This window comes from Pelophylax lessonae, assembly GCF_965119305.1.
Source record: "Pelophylax lessonae genome assembly, contig: HAP1_SCAFFOLD_347, whole genome shotgun sequence".
Classification (NCBI taxonomy): domain Eukaryota; kingdom Metazoa; phylum Chordata; class Amphibia; order Anura; family Ranidae; genus Pelophylax; species Pelophylax lessonae.
Window position 1 is genome coordinate 52,969 of NW_028119997.1, and position 21,286 is coordinate 74,254.

Below are 21,286 nucleotides of genomic sequence, written 5' to 3' on the forward strand. Positions count from 1 at the left end.
TGTTTTTGGTGTTTTATTTTAAATAGGGATGGGGGAAGGGAAGAGTGGGATACTCCAAATGGAACAATTACCAATAGATGAGGACTTCTGTCTGAAGATACATCCAGGCTGCTGATTCACCTTGCCACTAGATGAATTTAGGTTAAGTCTCTTTACAGATGACTTAATTGGGTAGATTATCTTCGGGATACCTGCCTAGTATCCCCCTTCGCTCCACAGACTGACACCCTTCCTCTGACTATCCTACACCGGGTGGCCCCCCTCAGGTCAGGCCCCTAGACACGATCCCCTGTACTCACAATACTGTTTTTTTCGAGGGTCTCCAGTTTCTCTACCCCTCCAGTCAGTTCTCCTGGACCTCTGGGTTCAATTCCATTCCTCTGGTCCCCGGGCCGACTGCCTGTGACCTCGTGCCACTGCTACAGAGGAGGAGACAGCCGCCACCCTTCCTCCAAGACTCTGCTCACCAGCCAAAGACCCCGCAGCACATGTGCTTCTGGCTTTTATACTTTATCCCATAATGCACTGAAACAACCAGTCTCTACCAATCACTGGGACTGTATCAAGGACTGTGTACCCATTGGTCAGGTTTCCTCCCAATGTGCAACATGCCTCCCTATTGGACCAGTGTGAAACACTATCTATATCCAATGAATCACACACTGAGCATAATGAGCAGACCTCACTCACAGATCCTGTTCTGATAGGCAGAAAGCTATATAGATTTCCCTGCTGCTCCACTGATAGGCAGACAGTGCCAAAAATGATACTCTCTCACTAGCACCTACCTAGGAGGGTGCTACACTCACCCCCCACCAAACCGAGCCATGTCCTCACTAGCACCTACCTAGGAGGGTGCTACACTCACCCCCCACCAAACCGAGCCATGTCCTCACTATCACCTACCTAGGAGGATGCAACACTCACCCACCGCCAAACCGAGCCATGTCCTCACTAGCACCTACCTAGGAGGGTGCTACACTCACCCCCCGCCAAACCGAGCCATGTCCTCACTAGCACCTACCTAGGAGGGTGCTACACTCACCCCCCGCCAAACCGAGCCATGTCCTCACTAGCACCTACCTAGGAGGGTGCTACACTCACCCCCCTCCCGCCAAACCGAGCCATGTCCTCACTAGCACCTACCTAGGAGGGTGCTACATCCATCCCCCGCCAAACCGAGCCATGTCCTCACTAGCACCTACCTAGGAGGGTGCTACACTCACCCCCCGCCAATCCGAGCCATGTCCTCACTAGCACCTACCTAGGAGGGTGCTACACTCACCCCCTGCCAAACCAAGCCATGTCCTCACTAGCACCTACCTAGGAGGATGCTACATTCACCCCCCCACCAAACCGAGCCATGTCCTCACTAGCACCTACCTAGGAGGGTGCTACATTCACCCCCCACCAAACCGAGCCATGTCCTCACTAGCACCTACCTAGGAGGGTGCTACACTCACCCCCCACCAAACCGTGCCATGTCCTCACTAACACCTACCTAGGAGGGTGCTACATTCACCCCCCCACCAAACCGAGCCATGTCCTCACTAGCACCTACCTAGGAGGGTGCTACATTCACCCCCCACCAAACCGAGCCATGTCCTCACTAGCACCTACCTAGGAGGGTGCTACACTCACCCCCCACCAAACCGTGCCATGTCCTCACTAACACCTACCTAGGAGGGTGCTACACTCACCACCCCCCCGCCCACCAAACCGAGCTATGTCCTCACTAGAACCTATCTAGGAGGGTGCTACACTCACCACCCCCCCCGCCCACCAAACCGAGCTATGTCCTCACTAGCACCTACCTAGGAGGGTGCTACACTCACCACCCCCCCCCCCCCCCCGCCCACCAAACCAAGCTATGTCCTCACTAGAACCTATCTAGGAGGGTGCTACACTCACCACCCCCCCCGCCCACCAAACCGAGCCATGTCCTCACTAGCACCTACCTAGGAGGGTGCTACACTCACCCCCCGCCAAACCGAGCCATGTCCTCACTAGCACCTACCTAGGAGGGTGCTACACTCACCCCCCTCCCGCCAAACCGAGCCATGTCCTCACTAGCACCTACCTAGGAGGGTGCTACATCCATCCCCCGCCAAACCGAGCCATGTCCTCACTAGCACCTACCTAGGAGGGTGCTACACTCACCCCCCGCCAAACCGAGCCATGTCCTCACTAGCACCTACCTAGGAGGGTGCTACACTCACCCCCCTCCCGCCAAACCGAGCCATGTCCTCACTAGCACCTACCTAGGAGGGTGCTACATCCATCCCCCGCCAAACCGAGCCATGTCCTCACTAGCACCTACCTAGGAGGGTGCTACACTCACCCCCCGCCAATCCGAGCCATGTCCTCACTAGCACCTACCTAGGAGGGTGCTACACTCACCCCCTGCCAAACCAAGCCATGTCCTCACTAGCACCTACCTAGGAGGATGCTACATTCACCCCCCCACCAAACCGAGCCATGTCCTCACTAGCACCTACCTAGGAGGGTGCTACACTCACCCCCCACCAAACCGTGCCATGTCCTCACTAACACCTACCTAGGAGGGTGCTACACTCACCACCCCCCGCCCACCAAACCGAGCTATGTCCTCACTAGCACCTACCTAGGAGGGTGCTACACTCACCACCCCCCCCCCCCCCCGCCCACCAAACCAAGCTATGTCCTCACTAGAACCTATCTAGGAGGGTGCTACACTCACCACCCCCCCCCGCCCACCAAACCGAGCCATGTCCTCACTAGCACCTACCTAGGAGGGTGCTACACTCACCCCCCGCCAAACCGAGCCATGTCCTCACTAGCACCTACCTAGGAGGGTGCTACACTCACCCCCCGCCAAACCGAGCCATGTCCTCACTCGCACCTACCTAGGAGGGTGCTACACTCACCCCCCGCCAAACCGAGCTATATCCTCACTAGCACCAACCTAGGAGGTATACACATAGAACAGGGAACACAAGCCCCCAGAATCCTCATCTGTGCCAGGAACTCCACAATGTGAGGAAGAGCAGAGAAGGGGGAATAAAACTTCCCAGAATCCTCATTTTGCAGATTGTTCTTTTGTACCAGAAGCCGGAGGCCAGCAGTGGACATTGCATACAATTCACTCTGTATATGTTGAATAGATTCTCCTGTCACAGCCCCCAACCCCCCCCCCCCCCCAGTGGTGCCCCAAGGTACCTGGTAATGGACAAATCTCATATCTCTGGAGTAAATCGCGGCTTCCCACACACAGTTCTGAGTAGGACAGATGGATTTGGCCAGACATTCCAGCGTTCCTTGAAGGTGTGGAGAGAATTTATGTGCCAAAGTCAAGTGAAACTCTCGAGAGACCAACCTGATGGAGCAATCTAAGGAGAGAAGATAGGAGGGAGGACAGGGGGTCACTGTATTATAACAATACTACACACCAGGGGAGGACTGGGAAGGGGGGCAGGGTGTCAATTGCCCCCCGGGCCACTCTGATGCTGGGTAAAAAGGCCGCACTCAGGGCTGGATTATTGTAGGGGCCAGACAATGTATACAGCTGCTGGTCACCGCTACACAATGTTATATTTGCAGAGCTGCAGCGGAGCGGTATGAATGTGCAGAGTACGAGTTACCACATTGCATCATGTTTATCTTGCTTCATAAAATCAATATCCTTTATAAAATCAGGTGGGCATGGATGGTGAGCTGATTCAATGGGCCACTTGACTGGACTTGCCCCCCAGACCTAAGGCTGCCAGCCCTCCTCTGCTACACACATATATATACCATATATATACACACACACACACACATATATATATATATACTGTATACACACACACATATATATATATATACACACACACAAATACAGTACATAATACTCGGCCATTAATTCATTTCTAGAAAGACGTGTACTTCACACCATATAGAGTAGGGGTGTAAAACTGGCGGCCCTTCAGCTGTACAAGTCCCATCATGCCTCTGCCTATGGGAGGAGTCATACTTGTAACTGCAAAGCATCATGGGACTTATAGTTTCACAAAAGCTGGAGGGCCGCCAGTTTGACACCTGTGATACAGAGGGACAACTGAGGGGGAAAGAGGGACAGAAGAAATTGGTTTCAATAGCGGGACAGTTCCTTCAGATCCGGGACAGTTGGGAGGTTTGCTAACATGCCATAGCCCATCCTGTATCCCCCCTCCATCATCCCAGAAAGAATCTTAGCAGAGAATATACAACCCCCATACCATACAGGTCATCCCCCATCCCCCATACCATACAGGTCATCCCCCATCCCATACAGGTCATCCCCCATCCCCCATACCATACAGGTCATCCCCCATCCCATACAGGTCATCCCCCATCCCCCATACCATACAGGTCATCCCCCATACCATACAGGTCATCCCCCATCCCCCATACCATACAGGTCATCCCCCATCCCATACAGGTCATCCCCCATCCCCCATACCATACAGGTCATCCCCCATACCATACAGGTCATCCCCCATCCCCCATACCATACAGGTCATCCCCCATCCCCCATACCATACAGGTCATCAAAAAATATCATTATATAACGAAGGTCAATTGTTCTGACCAAAACATCTACTGGAGGGGAAGAGGTTAACTGTCCATCACCTGAGATCATCACCTGCATGGGTGGAGGCCAGACTACAGAACTCCTCCACAAAGCTCCGAATGGCCCCGGCCTGATCTTTATTGATGAAGAATCCAATGAATGAAGCGGATGAGTAAAGGGAAAGAGAGACGGTCTGAGGGAAGGACGACTTATCTCCAGCCATCCGCAGGGCCTTGTAGAGACCTTCGACCTTTCTATCCTCACACTGCCAGACAAGGAAGAGAGAACGTCCATCAGAAATCTTCTATCACCTTCAGCAAGAATCGGATCATGAAGGTCACATATAAACTGTGGTGACATCATGGAATGATTTCTATAGAGGTGTCCTACATAAAAGACATGGAGATGTAGACTTGGTGGCCACACATGTACAGATGGAGGTCTTTACCTCCCGATTCCTGATCTGTAGCAGATGTGGCCACACACAGTGACAGAACGAATCCTTCTGAATGTCTGGGAGACACCAAACAATACATTCATAGGAGAACTGCAAACAAATGAAAGAATAACTAAAACCAAATACAAAAGTTTATCAACATTTTCAACATCCTGCCAGAAATGTCATTGTGACTTCTTATGTACAAACAATGTTATCAATGGTATCAATGGTATCAATGCTATCAATGGTATCAATGGTATCAATGGTATCAATGCTATCAATGGTATCAATGGTATCAATGGTATCAATGCTATCAATGGTATCAATGGTATCAATGTTATCAATGTTATCAATGTTATCAATGGTATCAATGGTATCAATGCTATCAATGGTATCAATGGTATCAATGGTATCAATGCTATCAATGGTATCAATGGTATCAATGTTATCAATGTTATCAATGGTATCAATGGTATCAATGCTATCAATGGTATCAATGGTATCAATGGTATCAATGCTATCAATGGTATCAATGGTATCAATGGTATCAATGGTATTACTTACAGTAAATTACTTATCTCCCAGTCCTCCCAGTCCACCATGAAGATGGGCAAAGGCAGACGTGTTTGTTGTTCAGCCTGGGTGACAATCATTGCTCCCCCCATAGATATGGGGGAGGGGTGAGCATAGCCATCCATGCCAGGACAGGAAGTGTATTATGAAAGGTACAGGAAATATAAAAACGGATGCAGCCAACTCATCGAAGGACTGGCACAGTCCCACACATGAAATGGTTATTTTTGGGATTGACTACACTTGGACAACTGCATCTGGTAATCAGAATGTCAGTAGATTGTGCAGTAGCTGCATATTGTACCTAAAAGAACCCCATTCACCACAATCCCATCTACCACACTGCCATTCACCACACTACTATTCCCATTCACCACACTACCATTCATCACAATACCTTCTACCACAATTCCATTCACCACACTACCATTCACCACACTACCATTCCCATTCACCAAAATACCATTCACCACAATCCTGTTCACCAAAAATCCCATTCACCACACTACCATTCCCATTCACCACAATCCCATTCACCAAAATACCATTCACCACAATACAATCCACCACAATCCCATTCACTACAATCCTAGTCACCACAATCCCATTCAAACACCATTCGAACTCTACATCTATCTCAATCTGTAATCTTATTGGCCTATAAATGGATGACCAAGGCATTCCGTATTTGCTGCGTATAATGCAGAGCACACATGGACAAGTCATGTGACCCGCACTTTTCTCTCATCCCCACGTATGACACCCAGTGACCAGCTGATTATCTGGCCGATTCAGTCATAGTCATGTGACCATTTCTATGGGTTTTTAAGCCAATTATTGCATGGTCTTCCCTGATATCCGGAACAATGAGATGCGGGACGTACAGTGAAGAACTGGCACAAGGTGATATGAGGGAAGCTGGAATGGGCTCTGTTCTTCCCGCACACTTGGAGACTCTCCTTCCAGAACTCCTGTAGACAGGTCCCCAGGGGCCCTGAAGGAATCAGGTACAGAACATACTCCTGAGGGATCGGGTCCTCCAGAGAAGGATCTCTCTTATGTTCTCTCAACCTATGGGAAGACAGAAGGCATAATGGTCACACAACCGTCTTCTATGAAATCTGAGAACAAACTTCAACAATCCAAACTTCCATAAGAAAGAACAGATGGCCATCAGCAAATGTCTTTTATTGTCCCTTCAACTCACCATTCTTCTGCAGACTGCAATGAACTCCAACCAGTGGCAGCGAGCGCTTTATACCTGAGAGAAAAACAATCCGAGGTCATTAATGAGATAATCGATGTATAAAATAGAATTTCAGAGAATTCAACTTAGATTGCTACCCAACTATTCCACCAGACACAACAATCGACACCATCTTCAATACCTAGATCTAGACCAACGTTCCTATCAAGAACTGACCAAGAATTCTACCAAGAACCAAGGCTCCATCCATCCCCACCTGGAACTGTACTATGTTACCCATACTACCTAGATGTGTACATTACCATCAGTCCTAGACCATTGTCCCATCACCCTCACTATTGTGGAAGGCAGTGTTTTGGCATTGATGGACAGAGCAGTCAGCAGGAAGGTGCACATTACTGCTGACTCTTGGTCTAGCAGGCATGGACAGGGATGTTACATTTCCTTCACGGCACACTGGGTAACTCTGCTGGCAGCTGGGAAAGATGCAGGACAGGGTTCAGTGCTGGAGCTTGTTCCATCACCACGCCTCCAAAAAGCTGGTGGTGATTCCGCAACATCTGTCTGCTCCACCCCCTCCTCTTTTTCTTCTTCTATGGCTCCTTCTGCTGAATAGTGCTCTGAAGCAGCAGTGCTCCCTAAGCATTCAAGGAGCTACGCAAGCAGTCAGGCTAAAAGATGCCATGCAGTGCTTCAGATGGTCTGTCTAGGGGACAGGAGCCACACTGGGGCAGAGATTCTGCCAGCTCTGCAGGGGCAGGCTCAGAGGTGGTTGATGCCATGGCAGCTTGAGCCAGGAATGGTTGTATGCAACAATGACACCAACCTTCTCTCTGCCCTCCAACAGGGACACTTGACACATGTTCCATGCTTGGCACATGTCCTGAATCTGGTGGTGCAGCGTTTCTTGAACAGGTACCCGGACTTACAAGATATTCTGAGGCAGGCCAGAAAAGTCTGTGACCATTTCCGGCGTTCATACAATGCCAATGCTCGGCTGGCTGACATTCAACGGGAATTCAGCCTGCCCTCCAATCGCCTCATTTGTGACATGCCCACCAGGTGGAACTCAACTTTGGCAATGCTGCAGCGGCTGCACACGCAGCAGAGGGCCATCAATGAGTACCTGTGTAAGTATGGAACAAGGACAGGTTCAGGGGAGCTTGGCTTCTTTTGGCCACGCCAGTGGCTGCTGATAAAGAATACATGCACTGTCTTGTCACCATTTGAGGAAGCCACAAGGATGTTGAGCCACGACGATGCATGCATCAGTGACACTATCCCTCTAGTCTTCCTGCTGGAGCACACGCTCGTGGAATCGTGGACAGGGCATTTGAGGCAGAACAGCAGGAGGAAGAGGAGGACTTCCTTTCCTCACAAGGCCCCCTTTATGCAGATATCATTCTTGCAGGGCCAGAATGATATCTGCATAAAGGGGGCCTTGTGAGGAAACCCCAGGAGTAGTACGTGGTTGGGGAGAGGTTGCTCCTGACAATGTCATCCTTAATGACCCAGAGGACACAGAATCTTATGCCTCCTCAAACACACGCTGCATGGGCTCCCTGATGCTACAAAGCCTGCGAAAGGACCTGAGGATTCATGGTATCAAGGAGAGGGATCATAACTGGTTGGCAACCCTTCTTGATCCACGTTACAAGGGTAAAGTTGCGGAGCTCATGCCTTCGCAGAGGGAACAGAGGATGAAACATCTTGAGGAATCCTTGAAGAAAAATTTGTGTACCCAGACACTGGGAGGGTACCATTTCCTGGACAAAGTGTTTCTGAGTCTTCGTTCGATTAAAGGAGGAGCGGTGGAGAAGGCGGTCGGCTGACCGATGCCTTTAAACAATTCTTTAGTCCTCAGCGACCAGGGCTATTAGGTTTAAGCAACCATTGGCAGCATCTGCAGCATGTGGTGCAGGATTATCTAGGGGCAAGTGCAGACTTGGAGACCTTTCCAACTGAGCATCCACTGGGTTACTGGGTATTAAGGATGGACCACTGGCCAGAACTTGCTCAATATGCAATCAAGCTACTGGCCTGTCCTGCTTTCAGTGTGCTTTCCAAACCAACGTTCAGTGCTGCTGGAGGTTTTGTGATGGATAAAAGAGTGCGTCTGTCCACAGACCCCGTTGACCGGCTGACATTTATCAAAATGATAAAAATAGTAAAAAGTTAATAACTGCGCTAAGCTATACAAATAAAAAGCTGCAGCTGTAGTGGGAATCACTATGGGTAGATATATAAATAGAAAAGCTGCGCTACACAGTTGATACCCTGAAAGTCAATCAGTATTACTCAGAGGTCATTAAGGAAGTCCAAACAAAAATGGCACTGATGACATATGCATTCAGTAGGACAGTCCAAAAAGAGAGGGTTCCAAAGTGCAGATGAAAAAGATGATGAATCCGCCACCAAGGGTCACTTCAAATCAGCCACAGTGGAGCATGCTAATGCGCTTACCAAATGCAGGAAAATAATCAGCATTAAACACTCTCAAGCAAGCCTGCTGCAGAAGGGGCCACCTCTCTTGAATCGCCACATCCAGCAAGAATAATACCACCCACTTGGTCCGGAATTATGGATAGTATGCAAAGAGGAAAGGCCACAATAGTGCAGATAGTCTAATACGATTTATTAAATATATACAGAAATGCACTTACAGTAGTAAGTACAGTAGTGACGTCAGCACGCCTTCCCTACGTACGTTTCGTTACAACTAACGTCTTCATGGGGATGCGGGCGGCATGCTGGGTCACTACTAATATACCCACGGAGGCATTCGCCCCATCGGGAAGTCGGAAGCGGTCGGCGCCATATTGGACTCTGGAAGTCCCACAGTGCAGTACAAGCGTAGTGGCCGCGTCCTTCTGGAAGAGAGAAGTCGCGAGCGCCATCGCTAGTCTGGGAATAGCCGGACAAATAAGGGCAAAATATACACAGCGGCCATGTCAACCAGATCAATGGAAGGCACAGGTGCAAAAATAAATCCGGGAATGCCACGAATTACTAAACAAATTTTAAAACATTTTAATCCACTAAAAACATCAACAGATAAGGATCCAGCCAGAGTAGCCTCCACAAAGATCAGCTAAAGGATACAAATGAAAATTTATTATATCCACTAATATATGCCACAATCTGGTTACTATCAACTCCTCATAATGGAAAAATAAATTTAACCATTAAGGCATAAAAAGTAAATACACTAAAATGCATACACTAAAAATGACAAGTATTCAAACCCTCAGCCGAGGAACAGAATATAAATATAAAACTGTATATAAAAAACATTAATATAAAATTTATACAGAAATTGATTTTAATAAGTAGAAAACTGTATAAATAAAAATCGCAATGTCTATGTGGATGCAACTCATGCTGACCTGAAATGCAAACCATTAAATAAATGCATAAAAAATTACATAAAAAATTTAAATAAGACAAATTAACATATCCCCATACCTAATAGGGAGGTGAAAACCTAGATGGAGACGACTACCTCAAAATGTGCATAATTATAGTCGTCATTATGAGTTGTCTATGAAGGCATTAACATCTGTGTCTATATTCAAACCAAAAGGGTTAAAACACTTATTCTTAAAGATCCAGGACATTTCCAGCTTGGAGAGTCCCCTAATAAAGGGTTCCCCTCTCCAATGCGGAACAAACTTGTCGATCCCCATAAAAATGGTTCCATGGGGGTCCTTATTGTGTTTTAACCGATAATGGTTAGACACAGAATGTTTTCTGAACCCTTTCCTTATGTTGGCTATGTGTTCATTGCACCTAACATAAAGGGGTCTTTTTGTCCTCCCTATGTATTGCAAGCCACAAGGGCATTGCAAAAGATAGACGACGCCAATCGTAGAGCAAGAAATGAAGGGTTTGATTTCAAATGTGATACCTGTGCTTGTAGAAAGAAACTCCTTAACATTCCTCCTTTTACATATATTCACCGCACAGGTCTGACAGCGGTTACACCTGTAGTAACCTGTTAACTGGTCAAAGAAAGTAGGTTTAGGTCCTGGAGGATTGAGGACGTTGGGAGCTAGTCGGTCCCGCAAATTAGAGGCTCCTTTAAATATAACCCGAGGCTGCATAGGAAGCACATCAGACAAATGACGATCGCTCTTAAGGATGTGCCAATGTCTACGAATAAGGTTTTTTATGTTTTTATGTTGCGTTGAGAAGGTAGTGACAAAGGGGACTTTAAACGAAGCATTCGTGGTTTTGGGACGAACCGCAGTAGACAACATGCTAGATCTGTCCATCCTTTCAACCTCCTTAAGAGTGTCCATAAGAAAGGGACCTTCATAGCCTTTGTCAAGGAACCTGCCCGTAAGTACTTCAGCCTGCTTTCTGAAGTCCTCTTCTTTGGTACAGTCCAATTCAGATCCCCTCCCCTCTCAGGGCACTTCTGAATTAAGAAGCTCCGCAATAACAGAGATACCATCTCAAGCGGAGGCCTCACAGCCCGGTTATCCGGGCTGGGGTTTTCCGCTGACAAAGCAAGGGCTAAAGCGGCCATTAGAAAACCCAGAGGAATCAGAGGGGGGAGGCGGCTACAATCTAAGAGACAGAAAAAGAACTTAGGTGGAGCAGGAATTTTTAATTTAAGTCACCAAGCCCTCTCTGAATCTGAGCAGAATATATTAGATAAAGGCCTCAAGTTTGCCCCTCCCAGATGTCTTAATACGTTTCAAACCTATATGGATATACACAAATTTGTGAGGAAAATTAATATACAAAAATATCTATTGAGTAATCCCATTAGCAATAATGGCACGATATCGACAGTCTTCCAACATTCGAATCTTGCTAATGCATCCCTGTTTAATCCTCCGGGGGCTCTTGCGGCGCCCCTGAGGGTTTTCAGGGATGTTGTGATTCGTGATTTGGATAAAATACAGGTGCGGAAAAACAGGATGAATCAAGATCTAGTGAAAGGTCTTGATTCCTTATGTCACCGTCCATTATCACCACCCTTTATCATCCATACCAACCACACCCCTTCACTTCACCGTCCATTATCACCACCCTTTATCATCCATACCAACCACACCACTTCACTTCACCGTCCATTATCACTGCCCTTTATCATCCATACCAACCACACCACTTCACTTCACCGTCCATTATCACCACCCTTTATCATCCATACCAACCACACCACTTCACTTCACCGTCCATTATCACCACCCTTTATCATCCATACCAACCACACCACTTCACTTCACCGTCCATTATCACCACCCTTTATCATCCATACCAACCACACCACTTCACTTCACCATCCATTATCACCACCCTTTATCATCCATACCAACCACACCACTTCACTTCACCGTCCATTATCACCACCCTTTATCATCCATACCAACCGCACCACTTCACTTCACTTCACCGTCCATTATCACCACCCTTTATCATCCATACCAACCACACCACTTCACTTCACCATCCATTATCACCGCCCTTTATCATCCATACCAACCACACCACTTCACTTCACCGTCCATTATCACCACCCTTTATCATCCATACCAACCACACCCCTTCACTTCACCGTCCATTATCACCACCCTTTATTATCCATACCAACCACACCACTTCACTTCACTTCCCCGTCCATTATCACCACCCTTTATCATCCATACCAACCACACCACTTCACTTCACTTCCCCGTCCATTATCACCACCCTTTATCATCCATACCAACCACACCACTTCACTTCATTTCACCGTCCATTATCACCACCCTTTATCATCCATACCAACCACACCACTTCACTTCACCGTCCATTATCACCACCCTTTATCATCCATACCAACCACACCACTTCACTTCACCGTCCATTATCACCACCCTTTATCATCCATACCAACCACACCACTTCACTTCACCGTCCATTATCACCACCCTTTATCATCCATACCAACCGCACCACTTCACTTCACTTCACCGTCCATTATCACCACCCTTTATCATCCATACCAACCACACCACTTCACTTCACCATCCATTATCACCGCCCTTTATCATCCATACCAACCACACCCCTTCACTTCACCGTCCATTATCACCACCCTTTATTATCCATACCAACCACACCACTTCACTTCACTTCCCCGTCCATTATCACCACCCTTTATCATCCATACCAACCACACCACTTCACTTCACCGTCCATTATCACCACCCTTTATCATCCATACCAACCACACCACTTCACTTCACCGTCCATTATCACCACCCTTTATCATCCATACCAACCACACCACTTCACTTCACCGTCCATTATCACCACCCTTTATCATCCATACCAACCGCACCACTTCACTTCACTTCACCGTCCATTATCACCACCCTTTATCATCCATACCAACCACACCACTTCACTTCACCATCCATTATCACCGCCCTTTATCATCCATACCAACCACACCCCTTCACTTCACCGTCCATTATCACCACCCTTTATTATCCATACCAACCACACCACTTCACTTCACTTCCCCGTCCATTATCACCACCCTTTATCATCCATACCAACCACACCACTTCACTTCACCGTCCATTATCACCACCCTTTATCATCCATACCAACCACACCACTTCACTTCACCGTCCATTATCACCACCCTTTATCATCCATACCAACCACACCACTTCACTTCACCGTCCATTATCACCACCCTTTATCATCCATACCAACCACACCACTTCACTTCACTTCACCGTCCATTATCACCACCCTTTATCATCCATACCAACGACACCACTTCACTTCACCGTCCATTATCACCACCCTTTATCATCCATACCAACCACACCACTTCACTTCACTTCACCGTCCATTATCACCACCCTTTATCATCCATACCAACCACACCACTTCACTTCACCGTCCATTATCACCACCCTTTATCATCCATACCAACCACACCACTTCACTTCACCGTCCATTATCACCACCCTTTATCATCCATACCAACCGCACCACTTCACTTCACTTCACCGTCCATTATCACCACCCTTTATCATCCATACCAACCACACCACTTCACTTCACTTCACCGTCCATTATCACCACCCTTTATCATCCATACCAACCACACCACTTCACTTCACCATCCATTATCACTGCCCTCATCATTCATACCAACCACACCACTTCACCATCCATTATCACCACCCTTTATCATCCATACCAACCACACCACTTCACTTCACCGTCCATTATCACCACCCTTTATCATCCATACCAACCACACCACTTCACTTCACCGTCCATTATCACCACCCTTTATCATCCATACCAACCACACCACTTCACTTCACCGTCCATTATCACCACCCTTTATCATCCATACCAACCGCACCACTTCACTTCACCGTCCATTATCACCACCCTTTATCATCCATACCAACCACACCACTTCACTTCACCGTCCATTATCACCACCCTTTATCATCCATACCAACCACACCACTTCACTTCACCGTCCATTATCACCACCCTTTATCATCCATACCAACCACACCACTTCACTTCACCGTCCATTATCACCACCCTTTATCATCCATACCAACCGCACCACTTCACTTCACCGTCCATTATCACCACCCTTTATCATCCATACCAACCACACCACTTCACTTCACCGTCCATTATCACCACCCTTTATCATCCATACCAACCACTTCACTTCACCGTCCATTATCACCACCCTTTATCATCCATACCAACCACTTCACTTCACCGTCCATTATCACCACCCTTTATCATCCATACCAACCACACCACTTCACTTCACCGTCCATTATCACCACCCTTTATCATCCATACCAACCACACCACTTCACTTCATTTCACCGTCCATTATCACCACCCTTTATCATCCATACCAACCACACCACTTCACTTCACTTCACCGTCCATTATCACTGCCCTTTATCATCCATACCAACCACACCACTTCACTTCACCGTCCATTATCAACACCCTTTATCATCCATACCAGCCACACCACTTCACTTCACTTCCCCGTCCATTATCACCACCCTTTATTATCCATACCAACCACACCACTTCACTTCACCGTCCATTATCACCACCCTTTATCATCCATACCAACCACACCACTTCACTTCACCGTCCATTATCACTGCCCTTTATCATCCATACCAACCACACCACTTCACTTCACTTCCCCGTCCATTATCACCACCCTTTATCATCCATACCAACCACACCACTTCACTTCACCATCCATTATCACCGCCCTTTATCATCCATACCAACCACACCACTTCACTTCACCGTCCATTATCACCACCCTTTATCATCCATACCAACCACACCACTTCACTTCACCATCCATTATCACCGCCCTTTATCATCCATACCAACCACACCACTTCACTTCACCATCCATTATCACCACCCTTTATCATCCATACCAACCACACCCCTTCACTTCACCGTCCATTATCACCACCCTTTATCATCCATACCAACCACACCACTTCACTTCACCGTCCATTATCACCACCCTTTATCATCCATACCAACAACAACACTTCACTTCACCGTCCATTATCACCACCCTTTATCATCCATACCAACCACACCCCTTCACTTCACCGTCCATTATCACCACCCTTTATCATCCATACCAACCACACCACTTCACTTCACTTCACTGTCCATTATCACCACCCTTTATCATCCATACCAACCACACCCCTTCACTTCACCGTCCATTATCACCACCCTTTATCATCCATACCAACCACACCACTTCACTTCATTTCACCGTCCATTATCACTACCCTTTATCATCCATACCAACCACTTCACTTCACCGTCCATTATCACCACCCTTTATCATCCATACCAACCACACCACTTCACTTCACCGTCCATTATCACCACCCTTTATCATCCATACCAACCACACTACTTCACTTCACCGTCCATTATCACCACCCTTTATCATCCATACCAACCACACCACTTCACTTCATTTCACCGTCCATTATCACCACCCTTTATCATCCATACCAACCACACCACTTCACTTCACCATCCATTATCACCACCCTTTATCATCCATACCAACCACACCACTTCACTTCACCGTCCATTATCACCACCCTTTATCATCCATACCAACCACACCACTTCACTTCATCGTCCATTATCACCACCCTTTATCATCCATACCAACCACACCACTTCACTTCACCGTCCATTATCACCACCCTTTATCATCCATACCAACCACACCACTTCACTTCACCGTCCATTATCACCACCCTTTATCATCCATACCAACCACACCACTTCACTTCACCGTCCATTATCACCACCCTTTATCATCCATACCAACCACTTCACTTCACCATCCATTATCACCACCCTTTATCATCCATACCAACCACACCACTTCACTTCACCGTCCATTATCACCACCCTTTATCATCCATACCAACCACACCACTTCACTTCACCGTCCATTATCACCACCCTTTATCATCCATACCAACCACACCACTTCACTTCACCGTCCATTATCACCACCCTTTATCATCCATACCAACCACACCACTTCATTTCACCGTCCATTATCACCACCCTTTATCATCCATACCAACCACACCACTTCACTTCACCGTCCATTATCACCACCCTTTATCATCCATACCAACCACACCACTTCACTTCACCGTCCATTATCACCGCCTTTTATCATCCATACCAACCACACCACTTCACTTCACTTCACCGTCCATTATCACCACCCTTTATCATCCATACCAACCACACCACTTCACTTCACCGTCCATTATCACCGCCTTTTATCATCCATACCAACCACACCACTTCACTTCTCCGTCCATTATCACTGCCCTCATCATTCATACCAACCACACCACTTCATTTCACCGTCCATTATCACCACCCTTTATCATCCATACCAACCACACCACTTCACTTCACCGTCCATTATCACCACCCTTTATCATCCATACCAACCACACCACTTCACTTCACCGTCCATTATCACCACCCTTTATCATCCATACCAACCACACCACTTCACTTCACCGTCCATTATCACCACCCTTTATCATCCATACCAACCGCACCACTTCACTTCACCGTCCATTATCACCACCCTTTATCATCCATACCAACCACACCACTTCACTTCACCGTCCATTATCACCACCCTTTATCATCCATACCAACCACACCACTTCAATTCACCGTCCATTATCACCACCCTTTATCATCCATACCAACCACTTCACTTCACCGTCCATTATCACCACCCTTTATCATCCATACCAACCACACCACTTCACTTCACTTCATCCATACCAACCACACCACTTCATTTCACCGTCCATTATCACCACCCTTTATCATCCATACCAACCACACCACTTCACTTCACCGTCCATTATCACCGCCCTTTATCATCCATACCAACCACACCACTTCACTTCACTTCACCGTCCATTATCACCACCCTTTATCATCCATACCAACCACACCACTTCACTTCACCGTCCATTATCACCGCCCTTTATAATTCATACCAACCACACCACTTCACTTCACCGTCCATTATCACCGCCCTTTATCATTCATACCAACCACACCACTTCACTTCACCGTCCATTATCACCACCCTTTATCATCCATACCAACCACACCACTTCACTTCACCGTCCATTATCACCACCCTTTATCATCCATACCAACCACACCACTTCACTTCACCGTCCATTATCACCGCCCTTTATCATTCATACCAACCACACCACTTCACTTCACCGTCCATTATCACCACCCTTTATCATCCATACCAACCACACCACTTCACTTCACTTCCCCATCCATTATCACCACCCTTTATCATCCATACCAACCACACCACTTCACTTCACCGTCCATTATCACCACCCTTTATCATCCATACCAACCACACCACTTCATTTCACCGTCCATTATCACCACCCTTTATCATCCATACCAACCACACCACTTCATTTCACCGTCCATTATCACCACCCTTTATCATCCATACCAACCACACCACTTAACTTCACTTCCCCGTCCATTATCACCACCCTTTATCATCCATACCAACCACACCACTTCACTTCACCGTCCATTATCACCACCCTTTATCATCCATACCAACCACACCACTTCACTTCACCGTCCATTATCACCACCCTTTATCATTCATACCAACCACACCACTTCACTTCACCGTCCATTATCACCGCCTTTTATCATCCATACCAACCACACCACTTCACTTCACTTCACCGTCCATTATCACCACCCTTTATCATCCATACCAACCACACCACTTCACTTCACCGTCCATTATCACCGCCCTTTATCATTCATACCAACCACACCACTTCACTTCACCGTCCATTATCACCACCCTTTATCATCCATACCAACCACACCACTTCACCGTCCATTATCACCGCCCTTTATCATTCATACCAACCACACCACTTCACTTCACCGTCCATTATCACCACCCTTTATCATCCATACCAACCACACCACTTCACTTCACCATCCATTATCACCGCCCTTTATCATCCATACCAACCACACCACTTCACTTCACCATCCATTATCACCGCCCTTTATCGTCCATACCAACCACACCACTTCACCGTCCATTATCACCACCCTTTATCATCCATACCAACCACTTCACTTCACCGTCCATTATCACCACCCTTTATCATCCATACCAACCACACCACTTCACTTCACCATCCATTATCACCGCCCTTTATCGTCCATACCAACCACACCACTTCACTTCACCGTCCATTATCACCACCCTTTATCATCCATACCAACCACACCACTTCACTTCACTTCACCGTCCATTATCACCACCCTTTATCATCCATACCAACCACACCACTTCACTTCACTTCACCATCCATTATCACCGCCCTTTATCATCCATACCAACCACACCACTTCACTTCACTTCACCGTCCATTATCACCACCCTTTATCATCCATACCAACCACACCACTTCACTTCACCGTCCATTATCACCACCCTTTATCATCCATACCAACCACACCACTTCACTTCACTTCACCATCCATTATCACCGCCCTTTATCATCCATACCAACCACACCACTTCACTTCACTTCACCGTCCATTATCACCACCCTTTATCGTCCATACCAACCACACCACTTCACCGTCCATTATCACCACCCTTTATCATCCATACCAACCACACCCCTTCACTTCACCGTCCATTATCACCACCCTTTATCATCCATACCAACCACACCACTTCACTTCACCGTCCATTATCACCACCCTTTATCATCCATACCAACCACACCACTTCACTTCACCGTCCATTATCACCACCCTTTATCATCCATACCAACCACACCACTTCACTTCACCATCCATTATCACCACCCTTTATCATCCATACCAACCACACCACTTCACTTCACCGTCCATTATCACCACCCTTTATCATCCATACCAACCACACCACTTCACTTCACCATCCATTATCACCACCCTTTATCATCCATACCAACCACACCACTTCACTTCACCGTCCATTATCACCACCCTTTATCATCCATACCAACCACACCACTTCACTTCACCGTCCATTATCACCACCCTTTATCATCCATACCAACCACACCACTTCACTTCACCGTCCATTATCACCACCCTTTATCATCCATACCAACCACACCACTTCACTTCACCATCCATTATCACCACCCTTTATCATCCATACCAACCACACCACTTCACTTCACCGTCCATTATCACCACCCTTTATCATCCATACCAACCACACCACTTCACTTCACCGTCCATTATCACCACCCTTTATCATCCATACCAACCACACCACTTCACTTCACCATCCATTATCACCACCCTTTATCATCCATACCAACCACACCACTTCACTTCACCGTCCATTATCACCACCCTTTATCATCCATACCAACCACACCACTTCACTTCACCGTCCATTATCACCACCCTTTATCATCCATACCAACCACACCACTTCACTTCACCGTCCATTATCACCACCCTTTATCATCCATACCAACCACACCACTTCACTTCATTTTCCTTATCTCCAACTCTTTTATATGACTTTCTATGCCTAGAGCTCAACCACGTCACCATTACTCCACCTGGAACTTCTCTCCCTCTATTATAATAGAGAATTCGGACATTTCATTATGAGGGTTTATACTTCATCATCTCAGGTCCCTGGCACAATGACATTCATATACTGGGAGAGTCACACAGAGTGGGGGTCCAGGAGCAGTGACTACAAGTCACATGTTGGGGGTCAGTACTCACGCTTGGTGCACCGGGAAGCCCCGATGAAGAAGTCCATCCAGGAGTGAAGGTTCTGCCTTATTTTTACCTCTGATTTTAGCATAGAGCGGAGCAGCCAGAGCCATCTTACTAGAAACCTCTGACATCCTGTCCCTGGCAGAGGAGGTGGGGGAGGTGTGAACTCACACGCTGATATCATCGTATACCTTCAGTAAAGTATATACTTCTATATGACTTATTTCACTGCTTACAATGCTCCTCTACTCCTAAAACAGGGCTTTGCAGGAATCACCTCTTGGACATTTCCAGCACCTTTGGAATATATTTGATTTATTTTCAACACACAAAACACTTTAAAGGAGCAAAAAAAGTTTATTGTGACATAAAAGTTATAAAACAGACCTTGGTCAGAAAGGGTTTCCCCCCGAGCTGATATTTTGTTGAACTTTTAACTGTGATCAGCAGAATGGATTCCCCGGATGGCTCCTTGCAGAAGTCTCCCCCTGAGATTCCCTGGTGGGTTCCTAGGACCCGGGGGCCACACTCCCACATCAGATTCTCAGTCTAGAGTTCCCAGATGGCTCCTCGCAGGCGTCTTCCTCTGAGGTTCCCTGATGGGTTCCTCTGACCCCGGGGCCAATCTCCCACATCAGATTCTCAGTTTGGAGTTCCCCAGATGGCTCCTCGCAGCCGTCTTCCTCTGAGGTTCCCTGATGGGTTCCTCTGACCCCGGGGCCAATCTCCCACATCAGATTCTCAGTTTGGAGTTCCCCAGATGGCTCCTCGCAGCCGTCTTCCTCTGAGGTTCCCTGGTGGGTTCCTCTGACCCCGGGGCCACAATCCCACATCAGATTCTCAGTTTGGAGTTCCCCAGATGGCTCCTCGCAGGCGTCTTCTTCTGAGGTTCCCTGGTGGGTTCCTTGGACCCCGGGGCCAATCTCCCACATCAGATTCTCAGTTTGGAGTTCCCCAGATGGCTCCTCGCAGGCGTCTTCCTCTGAGGTTCCCTGGTGGGTTCCTCTGACCCCGGGGCCACAATCCCACATCAGATTCTCAGTCTGGAGTTCCCAGATGGCTC

At 47.4% G+C, this 21,286-nt stretch overlaps 1 protein-coding gene across 1 annotated transcript in view; it reads right to left on the minus strand.

The window, feature by feature from the left end:
- LOC309543764 (ubiquitin-associated and SH3 domain-containing protein A-like) overlaps window positions 1–20,354 on the minus strand; it is a gene marked incomplete at both ends in the record, with an annotated part of 57,485 nt that extends 37,131 nt beyond the window's left edge. The window contains 5 exons of the mRNA XM_082276202.1: window positions 3,199–3,368; window positions 4,646–4,838; window positions 6,470–6,656; window positions 6,793–6,846; window positions 20,230–20,354. Of these exons, the coding sequence (XP_082132328.1) occupies window positions 3,199–3,368; window positions 4,646–4,838; window positions 6,470–6,656; window positions 6,793–6,846; window positions 20,230–20,354 (729 nt within the window). The remainder of the gene's footprint in view (window positions 1–3,198; window positions 3,369–4,645; window positions 4,839–6,469; window positions 6,657–6,792; window positions 6,847–20,229) is intronic.
- Window positions 20,355–21,286: the final 932 nt, after the last annotated feature.